Raw genomic sequence first — 19508 nt, 5'->3', positions numbered from 1 at the left:
GAGGAAGTAAGTACTATATGCCGTCAGAGAATATTTTAGAATAAAATTGGCTTATTGATTTAAATTCTTCTGCACTGACTCTGGTCTTTATGTACCTTGAGTTTGGTCCTTTTCTCGTGATCATATGATTAACCATTACTAATTCTTTTAAAAAATGATTAAATGTATCTTGGGGGTGCGTAAAATAGAAGATCCTAAATCACTTTCCTATTTGCCAAGATTCCTCAAGACCCTTATATTTGGGGCACTTTGAGGATGACCAATGAAGTTCCTTTATAAAAGATTCAAATACCGATTTTCATATCTACTAGATTTTAAACATCCTGTGAAATTCTCAAAGTGCTGATGTTTTATTCAAGCTGTACTGAATTGTATAAATACCGTTGCCTTGAGAAAAGTATTTTTCTTGTTCTACTTCCCCTGTTTGAGTGAGTGTGTGTGTGTGTGTGTGTGTGTGTGTGTTTCTCCTGGGAGGAAAGAATACTGTGCTTCTGTTTCAAAGGCAAAAAAAATTAATTAGTAGTCATAGATGTCATTATATTGTTCAAAATCAATGCAGTTTTAACTCAGTGGATAATGTACTCCATTTGTTTTCCAATTTTATTTTCCTGAGGTAAGAACATTTAACGTGAGATCTAGCCTCTTAACCGATACAGTACTGTTATCTGCAGCACAACGGTTGTACAGCAGGTCTCTAAAACTTATTCATCTTGCATTGTGCCCAGTTCTGATATGAGAGTTAATAAAAATTCTGAAAAGCCTGAATTGTTTCATTAACTAAGTTAGAGCCAACTGAAATAGGAAAAGCAAAAAACAAAAAACAAAAGGGCAAGAGAGACGGCGGTCAAACCCCTACTCACAAATTGTGCTCTGGTTAAAAGGATCTTGACATACAAAGGAATTTGTAAAATAAAAACCCAAACAATGGAATCTAATGAAACCACCATTTCTTTACAACTGGCTGGTTGTTTGGTGGAATCTAATTGTTTGTTTAAAAGGAAAAAGGTGACTAATTTAAAACTTTTCCTGAAATTGTGAATAGAGAATAGATATAACTAAGGTAAAGTACAAGGTTGAAGCAATTACCCAAATGATCCCTTTTTCAAAACCTACACTGAAGAGGGGGTTTTATTTGCTAATGAACAGTAATCAGTTTATAACAATTTAGCAGTTAATGACTCCACTTACCCCTTCACTTTGACACTTCGTGGATAGGTCTTTGTGTTGTAAGCACATTTGAGTTTTATAGAGAGAAATGCTGAGATGTACTTAGTATGAGGCCAAACGCTACCAATTTAATCTTATGAGTTCTATACTGTAGAAGGATATTAGCTAAAATGATAAAGTAATTTATAACAGTGACTAATAAAAGTATATTCATAACCAGAAACCCTTGAGATCTGAGTTTATATGACATAATCAGATGTGGTTCAAGTGTTTTATGACCTTAAGGCTTTTATTTGTTAATTTTACATCAAGATAATTGGCGAAGCAACATTAACGGCACTAACAATTACAGGTATATAAATTGTTTATAGTGTTATAAATTGTATTGAAAACAATTGGGCAGTATTTCTTTGAAATTATGAGCTTTTCATTTTTTATAGCAAAATTTGATGTTTGAAACGCATTAGAAATTGTGTTTACTATATTTATGGTTGTAATCTCCAAGTAAATTGCTTCAATGATAGATGTTTGGTCCCCTGACACACGTTTAAATGGATCAAAGAGTGACTATTTCTAAGCATTCCAACTTTTAAAAGACACATAAAAAAGAAAAAATATGGTAGTAGTATTGATTTGGGGTCTCTTGGCAAGATTTTTCAAACAGAAAACTTTACATATAAGGAACATTCATGATAAAGTTACACTGTATCATAATTGAATAAGTAACTGAAGCAGATGAATAAGAAATGTGCTATTGTAATTATATCTCTGGAAGATATAGGAACTTAGTCTCCAAATTAATATTTCAGAAGAAATATGGAGTTGAAAATTTGGCCATTGTATGAGTGGATTAATAGTGATAAGACTTCTTAAATAATCTAATTCTTGACCTAAAAGGAAGATCTCATTACTTTTCAATATTCTAATTAAGACCAGGAGCAGATATAAGAATGAGATGACTTTTACCACCAGCTTTTTCAGAATCCCATTACGTCTTCTAAAGAATAACCTTGGTAACAGAAAGTGGCCACAACGGGAGAACTCACCAGCCGGTCCAAGCTCGTGCCTGCAGCAGTGGTTGGTCTTTCCTCAGGATTGTAAGGCCTGAACCGTGTATTAAAATTTTCGGGAGCTGAGCGAGCAGATCTGAGGGCTGGAGCAGGTTTGGGTTGGCCACATCCCTGAAAGACCTGGAAGAACCATTGAAAGGTTACGAAAGTTATACAATGAGTTTCTTCCTAAGATTATGATGCCAAAGCATTCAGTGCACTGGCTCCCACATTTTTCATGGAACTCTTACCTCCAAAAAAACTCTGATCTTGAAACTTAAACAAATACAAGCACCAATGAAACAGAATTACTCCGTCAGATAGAGAGTGACTGACTTATGGCCTGACTCTTATTTTCTACGTATACAGTCAATCCTCATTATTTACAGATTCCGTTTTTGTGAATTTGCCTACAGTTAACCCTCTCCGTATCCATGGGTTTCACATCTGCACATTTAAACAAACTCGGATCAAATTTGATTTTGAGATCTGCGGGGGCTCCTGGAACTAATCACCTGCAGATACCGAGGGAAGATTGTATTCACTAAAATTAATTTGTAATCCCCAAATCAATACTCAAAACACTTCCGCAAACATGGGCAGAGCGGCAAAGTGCATGTTCACAGCTGAAGTTCAACAAGGAGAAGCTCTGCCTTTTTGCTTCGGCTCTCAAGCTGTAAACGTGTGTCTCTTTGGTGGTCTATTTAGTGCCACATTTTTTCCATACTTTTGTGTTTTACTTGGTGATTTCCCAGTTTAAAACGGCCCGCGACCGTAGGGCTGAAGTGCTGTCTAGTGTTCCTAAGGCTGTGATGTGCCTTTTGGAGAAAACTGTGTGTTAGATAAACTTAATTCAGGCATGAGTTACAGTGAACTTGGCTGTGAGTTCAATGTTAACGAATCAACAATATGTATCAAATAAGGTGTCTTTCAGGAGACACACACCTAAAACAAGGTTATGGATTGACTGGTTGATGAAAATGTGACTAAAACCTTGCAGGAACCTAACCCTGTATTTCTTGTAGGAGCAATGGTTCAGTATTTGCTAATTCAGGGTTTGTGGCGACTCATAGAACACAACTATGCAAATAATGAGAATTGACTGTATTAAAAGTAGGAATTGTAATAGTTATCTCATAGGATGATTTCAGGATTAAAGAAATTATGTCCCAGACATTTTCATGTACTTGAATCTGGCATTCAAGAAACATTCGTTTGGGATTCTTGTTACTGTGACAAATGTATTTCATGTATAGCATATAAGGCCAATAACTTGAGTGTCTCCTCTTTGAGTAATGAAAACCTCTAATAGAAGAATTCTTTGAAAACACTCTCTTGAGCAGTGATGTGGAAATAGGACAAGCAAATGTGGATAACTTCCCTATAATGACAGTTTCCTCTAATTTTGTTGTTGACAGCTGTTCATGTCACAATTAGGGTTGCCATGGGAAATCAAACATTCTATTGTAATGATCTCAGGGACCAAGCTGCTAGTTCTTTTCCACAGTGGTTTTACTCAGGGCGGTGTGGGGATACCTCCTTTGCCAGTTTTAGAAGCTTCGCACTCTCTGCTGGTTATCAAGAGATAATCCCTTTGACAGAATTACAGGAAATCCAGTAACATTTTCAGGAAGTTTTGATGAAGTTCAACTTTGCGTTTCTTCCGTTTCTACACAGGAGATTATTCTACCCTGGATACTTCTTTCAGTAAACTTTTCAGGACTATTTATGTCCTCCAGTTCTTAAGGTACACGTGTGTGTTTGGAATGCATTCCTTCTGGTTTTGTTATTTGACTCTGTGTTGTTTAACTCTAAAACAAGCGTTTTTCATCAGGCATATTATGGGATTGCACTGAAGTACACAAGGGCTCCTGAGTGCCATTCCCAATGACAAATTCCATCCTGAGACACAATTCATTTAGTTTTACCACTACAGCTGATTTCTCCTTTGCTGTAGTCAAAAGTTCTCCTTCCACTCAGCACTTTGCAGAGCGGGAGTACTTTGTCTTGGCATTCCTCGAGATTGGCCTTATTAACACACTATTGATTATTCTTCTCTCACACAATTTCTGAAGCCGATGGTGTAAACCAGTGTGATAAAGCTAGTGCGCCCCTTTCTGCCCACCGCCTAAATCACCTCCCAGCGGCAAGGTCATTGCTGATGGAGGGCATTAGCATTTCCAAAGCTCCAGGGTTCGGTTGAGTGTGCTATTTTGGATTGCTTCGAAAATGACAGCTGACTTTTAAAAAGTATAAAGCCTAGGGCAAAACAATATTAATGGCTTTGCTGAGATTTCTTGAAGCTGGGCACATGGAAAGAGTTAACAGACTTTCTTAATTTGCCTTTTGGGAAGAACCTGGCTCACTGGCTTAAGTTAAATCAAAGGAACAAGAAATGCCCTGAAAGAATATTAGTGCTCCAGGGGAGATATTTCATTGTAACAGAAAACCTTACCACGTGTATGATTTCTTTTTGTTTTTGGGGGAGAGTGTTAATTATAAGGATAGAACATAGGTGAGTTATACAGCTTTCTGCTCGTAGCTTTCTGTTATTTATATCAGGCTTGGATTTTGAAGATGATTTCAGTGCAGAAATTGCTGGGTCTATGATCTATGATCCAAATTGAAGACACAGACTTCTAATTACTATGGAAACAACACCTAACCCCATAATCAGATGGAGACCTTCACAGAAATCTGTCACAATATGTGAAGATATGAATAATGAAGGGCCTTCAGCACAGATTCTAGTATACCCTTAGAAAAAGGGAATTGTCTTAAGAGATAACCTTTAGTGTGGAAGTGCAAAGCTTAGGGATCAAGAGCTGTTTTTCAGCTCACCCTGTCTTTGTTCGGGAATGATTTAAAACACCTGTATGATTCTCATGTAGAGAATGTATCTTAAACAGCATATATCCGTCAAATAACTTAGATGACATACAAAGTGAAAATTAATAATTTCATTTTCAATACATGCAATCCATTAGCTAGGCAAAATATTTTTCAAACATGGGTTTCATGGGGTCGTTGACAGAAGGAATTCCCATGCAGAACATTTGGACTGTCTCAGACAATGTTTTTGAGCCTGCTATAGCAGCAGGATAGTTAGGCAAAGTTCTGGGCCTCCTGAGGTCTGGGGCTATATTCCTATAAAGGACCAGTGAACCTTCTTCCTGGTGGTCTGGGTGCCCCAATATTCTGTATTTTGAATAAGGGTAGAAACAGATGAGGAATAATGCGCAGGGGAAAGGTCTTAGTTTCAATGAGTCTGTAGATCAAGGTTCTCCCCCAGGGAGTGGTCAGGACTGCAGATGCAGATTTAGATCATTAGCCTAAAGATGGTATTTAAAACCCTGAAACTGGCTGCACTCACCAAGGGCAGGTATGCAGACAGGTGACAGGAGGAGCTGAGGACAGCCCAGTGCCACGTCAGCATTCAGAGGACCTCCCTGAACCTTAGTTTCCTCCTCTGTCAAATGGGAATAATAATATTATTTACCACACAGATAGGCTGTGATGATAAAATGCAATAATACATAACGCAGGAAAATAGAAGCCAGTGTCTGGAAAAGTAAGTGCTTGATAATAATTAGCTAATTATATCATTCTGCAATCGGTTCTTTCTAGTTCTGTTTTCTGAGTAAGGAGATTTGAGGGGGAAAAATGTCTGGGCTGATGTTTCTTAAATGTCTTCCACAAAATATTATTTCCCAGGCTGTTAACAGCTGTTACATAAGCAATGGATTCCATGTGTCCAACTTAAATGAGGTACCTTAGCAGGGCTTCAGCAGGGTAACATGTGTTCTGACTCGTCAAAAGGAAGAAGCTCATTTGTAGTGTTTTCCAAAACTATCTGGCCAAGGGTTCTCTAGGAAGTTCTTACAAGGTGTTCCAGGGAACATACCAGGACACACTGGGAAGTTTGCTCTAATTAGTTAAGAGGAGAAGTGATTCAGATGTAACTGCACTTACCTAGAGGTATTTGCGAAGCCACTCCCCGCTCCACTACCTTTAACTCAGGAGAAGAAATACCATACAGGTCTCCTCTTTAAAACAGAACTTTCCGGAGGATATGGCTGCAGGCTAAGTCACCTTGTCGTGGAACAAAGCATTAGCTCTGCTCCTTGAAAAAACAGAATCAGTACTGCCTCCTGCCTGACTCCTCCAAGGAACATTGAAAAGGATAATTAGATAATTTGGAAAAGTATTTGGAAGTCCCAGTGTAGACAGATGCTACAGAGGTACAAAGAAATTATCCTTCCCACCTAGCAGACTCGCAAAACCTGTCGATTTTGGGAATATCTAGCTTGGGAATCCTCTCTTTTAAGAGGATTACTAAGATAACGTCTCTGAAGTATGTTGGCATTCTGAGATGAAAGAAGCTGACATTAAAGATAGAAAGTGCTGAAAGAAGAGACATTTTATTGTTTGGAGAAACAAGAAAGAGAGGGGGTGTGGTGAGAACAGGTTGGAGTGCTGTCTCAGGTTTCCGAGTACAAGCATTATTCCTTTAAGAACATCGCAGCACCTTAACATATTTCCTTAAAATAAATAACACAGTGTGCACTTTTTCAGAAGCATCCAAGCTTTTACCTCTCTGTCTCCCTTATGTTCTGCGGGTTGATTGTACATTCACCGAAGTCATTACTGGCGATCTGAGAAGCAACGGCTGCACAGCAGTCCTGTCTCAGCCTGTGTGTGTGTGTTTTTTAAAAAATTTATCTTCTCAGTTTCTACTCAGTGGGTTTTTATTCTGGTGGGAAAGATGTTGCTATTCCCATACATCATTTTGAAATTTGCAAACAAAACTCTAATCTTGTATAGTAGTAGGGGTGACAGTTTATGCTACCTAGATTTAATTGGACTTGATGTTTTGAGAGTGATGTTTTATTTACTTATTAGATTCTAATTTACATTAGAGTGTTAATGAATGAACTGTTTGTTAGATGACCACTTGGGGAATTCAAATCTATCCCATTTGTTCCCAAGGAAACAGAAGCTATCATATCTGATGGGCCTACATACATTTTGTCCAAGTGCGGCCACTTCTTTCATGAGAGACAAGTATAATAGGAAGGTCACCAATAAGAGTCTAAAAGCTTGGAGTCCTGGTTTCCATCTTTCTCCTTGCACCTGTGTGGCATGGGGGTACTATGTTGTCCCCAAATCTCAAGGCTGTTGTGAAGATAAAATAATATGATGCTTAGAAAAGACACTGAAGCAATGAGGTAAAAAGATGTACTATTATTTTACTGACGTAATCTATAATCAAATAGGACAATAACAGGTAACAAATCAAATCCAGGGACTATGCAGACTGATGCATGAATAATTTAAGATCTATGAAGAATAAGATCTTATACATTTTGTTCACCATTGTATCCCAGAATCTGTAAGAGTTCCTAGCACATAGTATGTGTTTAAAAAATCAGAAATGAAAGATTATGAATAAGTAAAATTTTTAGTTATAATTTCTGCCTTTTGCAAACATTTATTGAAGTCAATTAGGAGGTAGATTTCTGTAATGAGAAAGAAAAGACAGGAAAGGAAAGAGAAATAATACTTATTGAGTGTCTATGATGGACCAGACTCAGGGCTACGTGTTTCATACAATTATCTCAGCAGTCAGTTATCTCAAAATCAAAGTTGAACCCTTCTTCCTTAGGCTTCAGAAAATATGATGAATTATCCATCCATATTAAAAAAAAGAAGGTATCTCCTTTACTCCACTTACTGTGCCAACTTAAAGCAAAACCAAATCACCAACTTGGTTTAACTGATAAGTAGAACCAAAAAATCCGGTTTCTTTCTTTTTTGTTCTTTTTTTTTTTTAATTGAAGTATAGATGCTTTATAATGTGCCAATCTCTGCTGCACAGCAAAGTGACTCAGTTTTACACATATATACATTCTTTTTTAAAATATTCTTTTCCATAATGGTTTACCCCAGGAGATTGGGTATAGTTCCCTGTGTTACACAGTAGGACTTTGTTGTTTAAAAAAGCTGGTTTCTTGCTCATCTGATAATAGCTACTGGCTGTGCTTGATGGGACAATTAGAGAGCAGAAGACTTTGTGTATAAAATAGGCTTGGCTCTAACTGTTGGTAGGTGAGCTGAGAGCAAGTCTTCTGGAGAGAAGCGGCTGTTTCCCGATCTCCCCATCCTGTAAAAAGCAGCAGAGCCTGCACATAGTTGTATCACAGCCCAGTCACTCATCGTCTAGGTTCAGCTCAAAGCGGAAGTGAAACGTGAAGACTGAAATGGGTGTCAAGGGTGCGTCCACATATCCCCATTCAACAGATGCAGGTAAGTTAAAATATTAAAAAACCCATTTCATTAGAAGTAGTAGCAAGGAGAGCTCCATCATCACCATGACACAAGATTAAACTAGACACCCCAGGGCCTCATTTTTGCACATTTTTTTCTGGTTCCTAACAACAATCTGCTAATATCCTAAGAAGTGTTTTCCTGAATATAAACTTAAAACATTTTAATAATGACTTCTTTCTTTAGATATAAAATCATTATACTCATCATACAAACATTTTAAAAATCAGCATTTTTTATTTTATTTTATTTTTTTACTTTTATTAGTGTGCCAATTTTCCTGATGGATTGCCTTTCAAGAAAACAGGCTTTCATCCTATGACTCCGAACAATCTCTCTTCTTCTCTCTCTTCTTTCCTCTTCCCTTCCCTCTCCCCCTACTTCCTCTCTCCATCTCTTCCTCTCTTTTTCTTTGCTCTCTGATTCATGCTTTTGTTTCCTTAAAGATTGATTACAGTGATCCTTTGGCCAAGCTCTCTGGCAAACTCAAAGTCCCTGGATGGGTCCAGGATTCTGTGTACAGAATTCTGGGTTGGACTGAATCAAGTCAAGTTAGCACTTTCGGTTTTGGCTGCTTTTCATTCATTGGCTTCAGTTTTCAAAAGCCAGTGATTGTGTCAGTTTCAAGGTTTTAAACATCTACTCCTGATGCCTATGCATCTTGCTTCCAGAAAATCTGTCAGATGGGTTGCATACTTCCTAAAATCGTTTCTTCAATAAAAGCAAATTCCTTCCATTTGCTGGAGAAGATGATTTTTTTTCCTGGAAGGTTCTGCATTCCTTCAACAGCAGAACACCTTGCTATTGCCTCCGAAATGGTGAGCAGGGAGGAGTGACAAGGAGCTGAACAAAACATATTTTGAGTGTGGGGAGAAAAAAAACCCCTAACTCTGTTGGCCTCACTAAATGATTATTTCATATGCTCTTTGTTTACAAGGTTGAAAGCAATTCTTTAAGATCACTTTGCAGAATTTACATAAATGTGTAAATTTCAACAGCCTGGCTCTGTATCATTCATTCAAACTACTATTCAGTGAATCTTTGTAGAGTGTCACTAAGGACAGATGTAGGTGCTAGGGATGTGGCAACTGGACATGTCCCTGATCTCATGAGGGTTCTGACAAGAAATCAGGCAATTACAGTAGAATGTAGTAAATGCTATGGGAGCACCCACAAGAGGCAGCTAATCCAGACTGGAGAGTCAGAGAAAGCATCCCAGGAGAGCAGCAATGTGCTGGAACCCGCTCTCACTGGCTCACAAGACCACGTGTTAAATTTTCAGGAATTTTGCAAGCCAGTCATTAAACAGAGTGATTATTAAAAGTTAGATTGTATACACTTAAAATGATATGAATTATACTAAAATCAAAGGTAATATATACTGAAAATTCATTACTTCCTAATTATTTTACCATTATTTATGCTCCTGTGGTTATGTAAGCCAAGTATGCCAAGTGTGCCCCTAAGGGGGAAATGTTACATTGTGGTCTGCTACTATGTTCAGTTGACATCATGTTGGTAGCTTGAAACTTACACCCCAGAAACTGGCAAACACTATAAACTAGCATGTTTTCTGCACAGAGAGCTGGTTGTGCAAACACTTCCCAGTATACCACTGAATCTTGCCAGGAAAGTGAAGAAATAGTTGGACTATGCCTGGTGAATGCTGTGTATTTGGGGTGGGGGAATGGGGAGGGTAGAAAGAATGTTCCAGGGTGAGGAAGAGCACATGCAAAAACTTAGAGATGAGAAAGGATGCTTCTTCCAAGCAACAGAGCCCAGGCCATTTGTACGTCTGGTGCACATAGAGGTTCTCTCACCTCCTAGACTAAAACTTTTACTAGGACTCATGCTCTGTTGTTGGTCTTATTCACCACCATGTCCACAGCGCCTAGCACTGGGCTCGCAGACGATCGGTGCTCAACAGTTACCTGAATAATTTAAGGTGGGGAGAGTGGTGAGTGGTGGACCCAGAGGGGCAGGCCAAGGACTACATCGTGCAGGAACATGTCTGGGTTTTACTCGAATGGCAACGGGGAACCACGGAAAGATATTAAGCAGGGGAGTAATGTGAACACATTTGCATTTTCAGCAATCCCTCTGGCTACAGCGTGGGGCGTGGACTGGAGTATGGGAAAGCCAGAGGCAGGGAACTAATTAGGAGGCTATAATCCATGTGCTGAGATGATAAAATTAGGGGAGCCACTGTGATGGATTCAAAAGAAATTTAGAATGACCGTTTAATGGGTTTCATTATGGATTGACTGTGAGGGCCAAGGGGATGGGGGAGTTGAGGGGTCAGCTGGGTGTCTAGTTAGGACACAAGAGCTGGAGGCGGGGGGCGTTCTCTGGGATGGAGAAACCTGGGGAAGGAAGGGTTAATGGGAGGAAAATGAGCTTGGTTTTGGACGGGTTTGAGGTGGCGGGTGGCAGTGTGTAGCACACAGTTGGATAAACAGGTGTAATCAGGAGAGTAATCTGGGCTGGAGAGAGATTGGGGAAGAAAACTCCTACCTTTGCTGTAGCCAACCCAGAAAATTGTGTCTGAGATGTTTCAAATTTTCTACACAAGAACTCTTTTTGTCACCTTCCCCCATGAACACCGTGTTTTAAAAACATTTTGTTTAGTTAACAGATTACATGTATAAATAAAGAAATGATTGATTTTCAAAGGGCATCTCAGCTATTTGGCTGATATTTAAGATATATTCTGTGACGATAAGGAGGCAAAATAAAGGAGGGGAGTAAAATGTGTTAGAAGAAAAAGACCTACAGAAAGCCATATATAATTCCAAATTTTCTGGCAGAACGAGTTGCTATAAACTCACAGAGGTACCTCCTTCACATGTTTAACTACAGGCTGGCTGGAGTAATAACTCCATCAGTATCAAACCAAACTGCATAGTCCCGAGTAGAAGGAAAGTGCTAAGAGTTGGGGGTAACTGTGTATTTGTGAGACTGGTCAGAGGCCACTGAAATTCCTCTAATGCAGTAGTCTGCTGCCCATGGGAAGCATGGCTCTAGGGAAGCAGTTTCTCCTCTGTAAAGGCAGGAGGAGTTTGGAAGAAGACTTTCTTTCAGGAAAGCAAGAGGGTATCTTGCTCAGTTTCTAAGAACGCACTGAGTGTTAAAAAGTGAAATGAGTTTCAATCACCTATTCTTGAGTAGACTTCATTAAATGCAATCTTCTCATTTTTGCTCTGAAGTTAAAGTGAAAAAAAATCTTAAATATCCAAAGGTTAGAGATAATCAGGAGTTTCCCTTTATAATCAAAAGGAGAAAAAACATTTTTTTAAAAAAAACCTTTTAGGTGGAAAGAAAGTTAAAACTATCTTGCTTTGGATGCACCTCCCATAAATGCATCATAAGCATTTTTTTTCAAACGTTCATTTTACTTTATAAAAAAAGGTGTCTTTTTCCCCACCTTGTATCTAGCATCTGAAAAACCTGGCTTTGTGGTCCAGTGATGTTAACACACAGGAAAGAAACAGATTCTGGTTTTCTGTAGAGAAATGAAGAAATCAAAGAATCAAAGATGTTTCAAGGTCACTGCTTCTTGGTGGAATATTATAAGTGAGAACTGGCGGGCAGAATACTAGCTTTGAAATTTGAATAAACTGAAAAAGTATTCTGAATCTAGAAGTCATTGAGAACTTGCTCTTTTCAAAACAAAAGAGGAAATAGAAATAGAACTCAAAGCTTTATAAAGTGAAGGGCCGTGTGCTTTTTTCTCAGAGATCAGGCAGAAGGGACGGAACAATTTGTCAAGGGAATAGGCCAATTACCCCCTTCATGTAAGAATAATGTGAGGTTAGGCTGAGGCCGCTGACGTTCCTCTAAAACCCTTTGCTCTGCTGGCATTAGTGCCACCGATAGGCACGGACAAGAGTTGGGTTGCTGTCGTCACCTCCATCCACTCCGCTCTGCCCTCAAGCCCACTTTCCTCCAAAGGCCTTGTTGATGAGACGTTTATTCAGTGCCACGTGCCATGTCGTAGGCCATGCAGAAATATATGTCCCTTTCCAGGGGAGTCTCTGCCATTGAAAATAATGCCATGCATGAGTGGATTCAAATGCAGGTGTGTGACTCTCAAATCTGCTCTTCTGGTCTTAGATGCTAGTGACAAGCTGACAGACCATCATGGATGAGGCAAAACCACAGAGTCAAAGCTCTTTAGAATTTATGTAGCATAGGCATTTTCCATAATAACAATGAAAATACTTAATTTGATGAGTAGTTTTGATTTGACAAATTCCACGCTAAGCATTTTACATGGATTATGTCACTTTACCCTCAAACAACTTTATGAGTAGATACTACTAGCATCCTCATTTTTAATGTGAGTTAATTGAGTTTGGACAGATAAATAATTTGCCCCCACTCACACAACTAGTGAAAACCAGATCCCAGGGCTGTCTGACGTCAAAATCTGATCTTGTAACGTTTATGCTATTTTAAAGAATACAAGACTAACTTCAAGTATATTTTAAGGTATTTTCTATTCCTTATTGTTGAAGCCTTTCTGGCATTATACTTTCATGTTCTGAATTCAACTCGACAAAATGTATTGTTGCTTCCATGTGTAAAATGGCATGTTAGAATGGTTTTCTGTAGAATGTAAGAGTGAGTAAAATAACTTATAATTCCGGGAAGGAGAAGATAAGTATACAAATAACCATAACACAAGGAATAATGTGTCCACTGCCTTAAGAAGGGCACACATAACACAGGGGCTCAAAGAAAGGAATGGTAAATGCTATTGGAATAAAAATATACTTATTTGAACTAATTCTAATCAATGTCCTTATATCTGAAGGAAGATATATTTTCCATGTGAACTCCCAGAATTTTATACCTGAATGCTTTGAAAGGAAAAAGTTCCAGAGAAAAGAAAAATATCTGAATGCTAGAAAAAGAAACCTAATCATTACTGAAGAGATAATGTTCATAAAGCTGTAAACTGATAGAGCTGGAAAGGGGACATTTGCATTAACCCCTCTCTTTACAGATGAGGAAACTAAGACCCATTAGCTAAAGGCAGAAATTATTACATTCTCCTTTCTGTTCTCTTAGCTTTTTTCATCTTCATCTGAGCTGTAGATTCGGAAAGAATTGTCTGGAGAAAATTAAGTAACTGAAGGCCATGCTGCTCTTCTGTAATGGGTTCTACCCTCGTCTGTAATAAGTATTAAGTGAATGGATGGTTTCAATTGGAATTTAATAAGTCTCCTTTCTTAATTTAGATTATATCTAACAAACCAATCTTTTCCTGGATTAGGTTTGAAATTATTCCTAATACAGTTAAATTATATATAGTGAGATCAGTTTCATCTTCCCTGATAGGATAGAAAGGAGATTATCAACACATCTGAAATTCACAGGCAGAGAGACTCAGCAAGTTTAGTTCTCCTTTCCTTTGGAGAATTTTCTCAAACCTGCAAAGTTCAGAACTCCTTTGATTTGGGTGGTTAACAGAAGTGGTGGGATAATGAAGACCCTTTCCTGTCATTGATGAAGATTGTGAACTTGGTGAACGTAATAAGCATTGGTTGGGGCTTGAAGAACGAACAACTTGTGTTTCTCTTCAGTAGGTTTCCCTACTGATCAGAAACACTCATCATTAGTACCATCATCAGTAGCAGGTTTCAAGCAACAGTCTTCCCTTAGATGGCTGGTTCCTCCAATGCTGCAGTACATCTGGTCCTGGTGGGGAGATACATACTGAGGAAACAGTGGCTTGCTGGGAAAATCTTTTTCTTTGGATCAGACAGTTCTGGGCCGCAATCCCAGCTCTGCCACTTCTTAGTTGCCTGACCGCAGACAAGCAACTTAATCTCTCTAAATTTAACATTCTTTACTTATAAAATGAGGAAATGAATGCTTTACAAGATTGCAGTAGGATTTGAAATAAATACATAAGGCATCTAAAAAGAGACTGACGCTTGGGCAGAGAATCTGTTTTGTCCTCTACTATATTCCTTGTGCCTGGTACATGAAGGGTATTTACTGAATGAACTATAGTAGGTACTCAACCAATGGTAACCATGATGATTGTCATTGTTACTAAGTGATTATTTGTGCAAAAAGAAACCAAGAAAAATTTTAATATGTTATTGTCCCTAGTCTTAAAAATATGTATATAAATAATATTATATGTTAATATAATGATATATGTTATAAATTACATAATATATAATATAATATTATATAAAGGACATACAAATCAAGAGTTTGAAATAAATGCCATAATGTTATTACCAAAATATTGTAACTTGATTATACAACTTGGAATAGCCAATGTATTTTTTGAAAGGAATATCCGTGTGCCTTACCCTCAAACAGCTTAGCTGTGGGCTAAATGGGAAAGGAAAAAGGATGTGACTCTACCTATAAAAACATATCTAAAATTTGAGCCTGAACACACATGATGAGAATAGATCTCTTCATTATCTGCAATCTCTCTAATTCAGGATCTCACTGATTAGGTACAAAAAACTAGCTGTTCCTACACCTGAAACTTACATAATATTGTACATCAACTATACCTCAATAAAAAAAATGAGCTGTTCCCTCCTGTAGATATGATGAGGACTACTGCATTAGAGGAGGGGAATTTCATATCTGAAACTGATGTGCTCCTCTCTGCCTTCAGATAGAAGAAGGGATAGAAAAGTAGACTTTTATATTTTGTACTATTAAAGCTCTAGGAAAGGTTGGAAGCAATGAATGATGAGGCTAATAAGAGAAATATTTCATTAGCATTTAGCATGGTGGGAAGTACTGGGTATAGTTGTAAAGGGAATCAGAGAGAAAGACAGACAACTTGAATTCTGGCTTTGCCGCCTCTGTTTCCTTACCGTCTCAGGCAGGTTTTTACTGAAGGCTATTGAAATTTCTCTCTCTTTTTTTTGCTTTTTATTTTTTCACATTTTTATTGGAGTATAATTGCTTTACAATGGTGTGTTAGTTTCTGCTGCATGACAAAGTGAATCAGCTATGCATATACATATATCCCCATATCTCCTCCCTCTTGCCTCTCCCTCCCACCCTCCCTATTCTCTTAATACTTGATCTATTCAGTGAATGTTTACTAAATCCCACCCTTGTGTGGGATTGGCTCTGTAGGCACTTGCATCATTAAGATGTAGAGATGAGCAACGTGGGATCTGGAATCAGACACTCCTGTGTGTACTCCTTCACACACTATGAGACCATTGTAAGCTCCTTAACTTTTCTAAGGCTTAGTTTCTATATTTGGAAGATAAGGGGGAAGATCCATCTCATCACAAGCACTGTTATAAATATTACATAATATAAACCATGTAAAGCACAGTACAGTCCTGGCAGTAAGCGTTCAACCCATATGAGCTGGTAGTTATAAACATTGCTGCTTTTCTCAACGAGCCTCTGGGAATGACTTCCATCAGGAACTACTGTAATAAGGTAAATGATTTTCCAAGGAGAAGTTGCCAATCGTATCCTGGAGTAAAAAGTCATTTTAATTTGTGAGCTTTACAACCCTCAGGGTGTCTGGCTCCCCAGTTAGGGAATAGCTTCTGGACTCACCGGAAGCTCTGCTATCAGAAATTAACAAAGTCGCTGGCTATGCGAATGCTCGAGGCAAAATCTGGAAATCCAGAATTTCAAATTTGATAAGACTGTTTATCAACAATGACTGACGGTTCCTTGGCAAAAGGAAAAATTCAACCATCCAGTTCTTAGCTAGAATGTAGATTTTAGACTTTAGTTCATGCATAATTTCATGGATGTGGCTTATGTGGAAAATGAAACTACATGTTTCCAAATTCCATTCCCTTGAAGAAATAAAACCTCTTTCAGAACATGTCCATTCCATCAGCAGATCCTGTTGGTGTTTCCTGCTAAAGTTATCCAAATTTCAACCCCCTAATTAACCACCTCTGCACCATACTAAAGGCTGGCTTTGGTCCTTTCTCCATACTGTCCCCTAGATGAGACCCTGTCTTCCATTCCTCTTTCCTACAGAGCTTAGCTGCCCTCCTCTCTCTCCCCTCCCTAAACTCACTCCACCTCCTTCTCTCTAGGTCAAGACTACCAAATATATATATATATATATTTTTGTTTGTTTGTTTGTTTTGTTTTGGTTTCTAGCTTAGTTGAGATTTTTGGTACTATTGTTTTATGATCCTCCAGACTGTATCCTCTCATGAGTGTACTCTTACATGCCCTACATTATTTCTATTATTTATTTATTTTTTCCACGCTTCATGGCTTGTGAGATCTCAGTTCCCTGACCAGGGATTGAACCTGGGCCATGGCAGTGAAAGCGCCAAGTCCTAACCACTGGTCTGCCAGGGAATTTCCCATTATTTCTATTCTTGATTTAGATATTTCTTACAATGAAAGGTGTCTTTTTCAAAGTGCATGCCTTATTAACAGCCATAATATTATAATGTGGTTGGACAACTTCCATAAAAATGTCTCATCCTCATTCTGGTATGAAAGAGAGTCCATCTGACCTCTTAGAGAATTTTTAATAGAAAAAGTTGACTTGAACACATATGCACACATACCAATGGAAAGCTCTGCTTCTAAGGAGTGTGTGACGGGTCTCAAACCACAGACACTTTTGTGTTTTCATGCCCGCTTCTCTAGGGCTGTTTTGAACATCAGTTACCATCGAGCCTGGTTACTCAAGCACTGCTGGGATATTTGGCCTCTCAAAACAACATTAATTGGTTGCTAGGCAATAGATTTGAGAGGGATAGATAATTGCTTTTCTTTCACGGGAAAGAAAGAAAATGGCTTTTCATGCAACTCCCAAATGTGCTATTTCCCCAATAGGTGATGGCACCTTGGAGCATCCTTCTTTACACAGGCTAACCCAAGCTCACTAAAACCCGAAACCAGGCCTATGAAACTCTCAGCCCATCTGGCTCCCAAGGAGAGAGAGAAAGGGACCCAGGCCAGATTCTTTCTTACCCTACTTTCAGCCCAAAGCTAGTTTGATTCACACTCAGCCAAGGAGACCTAGCCAGATTCCATGGATTTCTTTCTGCTCTGCAATTCCTCCCTACCACCTGTCTCCTTCTCTTTGATTATATTTGAAATCTTTTCCACAAAGGATTTTAAAAATTGAAGAAAGCTAAACATGTAACTCTTTGCCTGACATATTTTTGTGTGAATGACTTTCAATTAAAATGCAATCACTCCGTCATCAGGTTGAAAGGACTGATGCAGATTTGGTTAGTGTTTCAGGACAGGGAGACTGGTGAAAAGAACAGAAGGGCACTGTGCAGTCATCAGTGTGGATAAAAGGGGCGATGAAGGAAAAGGCCAGAGAATCACTGCAAACTTCTAAATTTTGCTTAAGGAAGGTCCTATTTATTCTCAGCTGGGTGGGGACAAATAAAAATTGTGCATGTCCATGTCCTGGATGTTGTGAATAGAGCTGCAATGAACATTGGGGTGCATGTGTCTTTTTGAATTATGGTTTTCTCCGGATATATGCCCAGGAATGGAATTGCTGGATCATATGGTAACTCTATTTTTAGTTCTTTAAGGCACCTGCATACTGTTCTCCATAGTGGCTGTATCAATTTACATCCCCACCAACAATGTAGGAGGGTTCCCTTTTCTCCACACCCTCTCCAGCATTTATTGTTTGTAGATTTTTTGATGATGACCATTCTGACCGGTGTGAGGTGATACCTCACTGTAGTTTTGATTTGCATTTCTCTAATAATTAGTGATGTTGAGCATCTTTTCATGTGCTTTTTAGCCATCTGTATGTCTTCTTTGGAGAAATGTCTATTTAGATCTTCCACCTATTTTTTGATTGGTTTGTTTTTGGATATTGAGCTGCCTGAGCAGTTTGTATATTTTGGAGATTAATCCCTTGTCAGTCACATTGTTTGCAGATATTCTCTCCCATTCTGAGGACATGGAAGCAACCTAAATGTTCATCAACAGAGGAATGGATGAAGAAGATGTGGTACATATATACAATGAAATATTACTCAACCATCAAAAAGAATTAAATAATGCCATTTGCAGCAACATGGGTGGATGTAGAGATTGTCATGCTGAGTGAAGTCGTCGGACAGAGAAAGACAAATATCATATGATATCACTTATATGTGGAATCTAAAAAAAGGGTACAAATGAACTTACCTACAAAACAGAAACAGAGTTACAGATGTAGAAAACAAACTTATGGTTACCAGGGGGTAAGGGTGGGAGGGATAAACTGGAAGATTGGGATGGACATATACAAACTACTATGTATAAAATAGATAACTAATAAGAACCTACTGTATAGCATAGGGAACTCTACTCAATACTTGGTAATGGCTTATGTGGGAAAAGTATTTTAAAAAGAGTGTATATATGTATATGTATAACTGATTCACTTTGCTGTACACCTGAAACTAATATAACATTGTAAATCAACTATACTCCAATAAAAATTTTTTAAAAATTAAAAAAAATTGTACTCCTGATATTTGTGTTCTGTAGCTGCAAACACAGAATCTCCATCTCTTTTGATTTATAAAAATATACTATTTTTAAAAAATGTGTGTTTGACTTCATACAAAGGGGCGTTTTCCTCTGAAGGTTCATTAATGAGGGTTACATTATAGTCTTAAAAAAGGAAGTCAGATGGAATGTTTAAAAATTTACAAGCAAACATAGAGAACATTTGCCTGGTTTGTGCAGCTGAAGACATAATTAGAAGTTCCTAGAGAGAGAGAACAGGGTGCGGGTGTGCAGAAATTTCAACCATTAAAAAGAAAATTCCCCCCAAATTGCTCACAAGTGTGAGGGATTAGTCAATATACTTGGGGCTCTCCAAAACTTTTTAGCAGCCAATAATTTCTTCATGATTAACTGCAAACTAAAAGCTTGCTTCCTTTCTCAATGCCATTTTGTTAGACAGTTATAATGAAGTAGCAAATTTGTCACGGGACAGGAAAAGCTCACGGA

At 38.3% G+C, this 19508-nt stretch overlaps 1 protein-coding gene across 2 annotated transcripts in view; it reads right to left on the bottom strand.

Annotated features, from left to right (window-relative positions):
• Window positions 1-19508, bottom strand: part of GPC6 (glypican 6) — a 1058679-nt gene that overhangs the window by 92392 nt on the left and 946779 nt on the right. For both annotated transcript variants that reach the window (XM_036832071.1, XM_036832072.1), the window contains exon 6: window positions 2214-2357. In XM_036832071.1, the coding sequence (XP_036687966.1) occupies window positions 2214-2357 (144 nt within the window). The remainder of the gene's footprint in view (window positions 1-2213; window positions 2358-19508) is intronic.

Source organism: Balaenoptera musculus, chromosome 18, assembly GCF_009873245.2.
Source record: "Balaenoptera musculus isolate JJ_BM4_2016_0621 chromosome 18, mBalMus1.pri.v3, whole genome shotgun sequence".
NCBI lineage: Eukaryota > Metazoa > Chordata > Mammalia > Artiodactyla > Balaenopteridae > Balaenoptera > Balaenoptera musculus.
The sequence above is the reverse complement of the archived record's forward strand: the minus strand, read 5'-3'. Positions and strand labels throughout refer to the sequence as shown.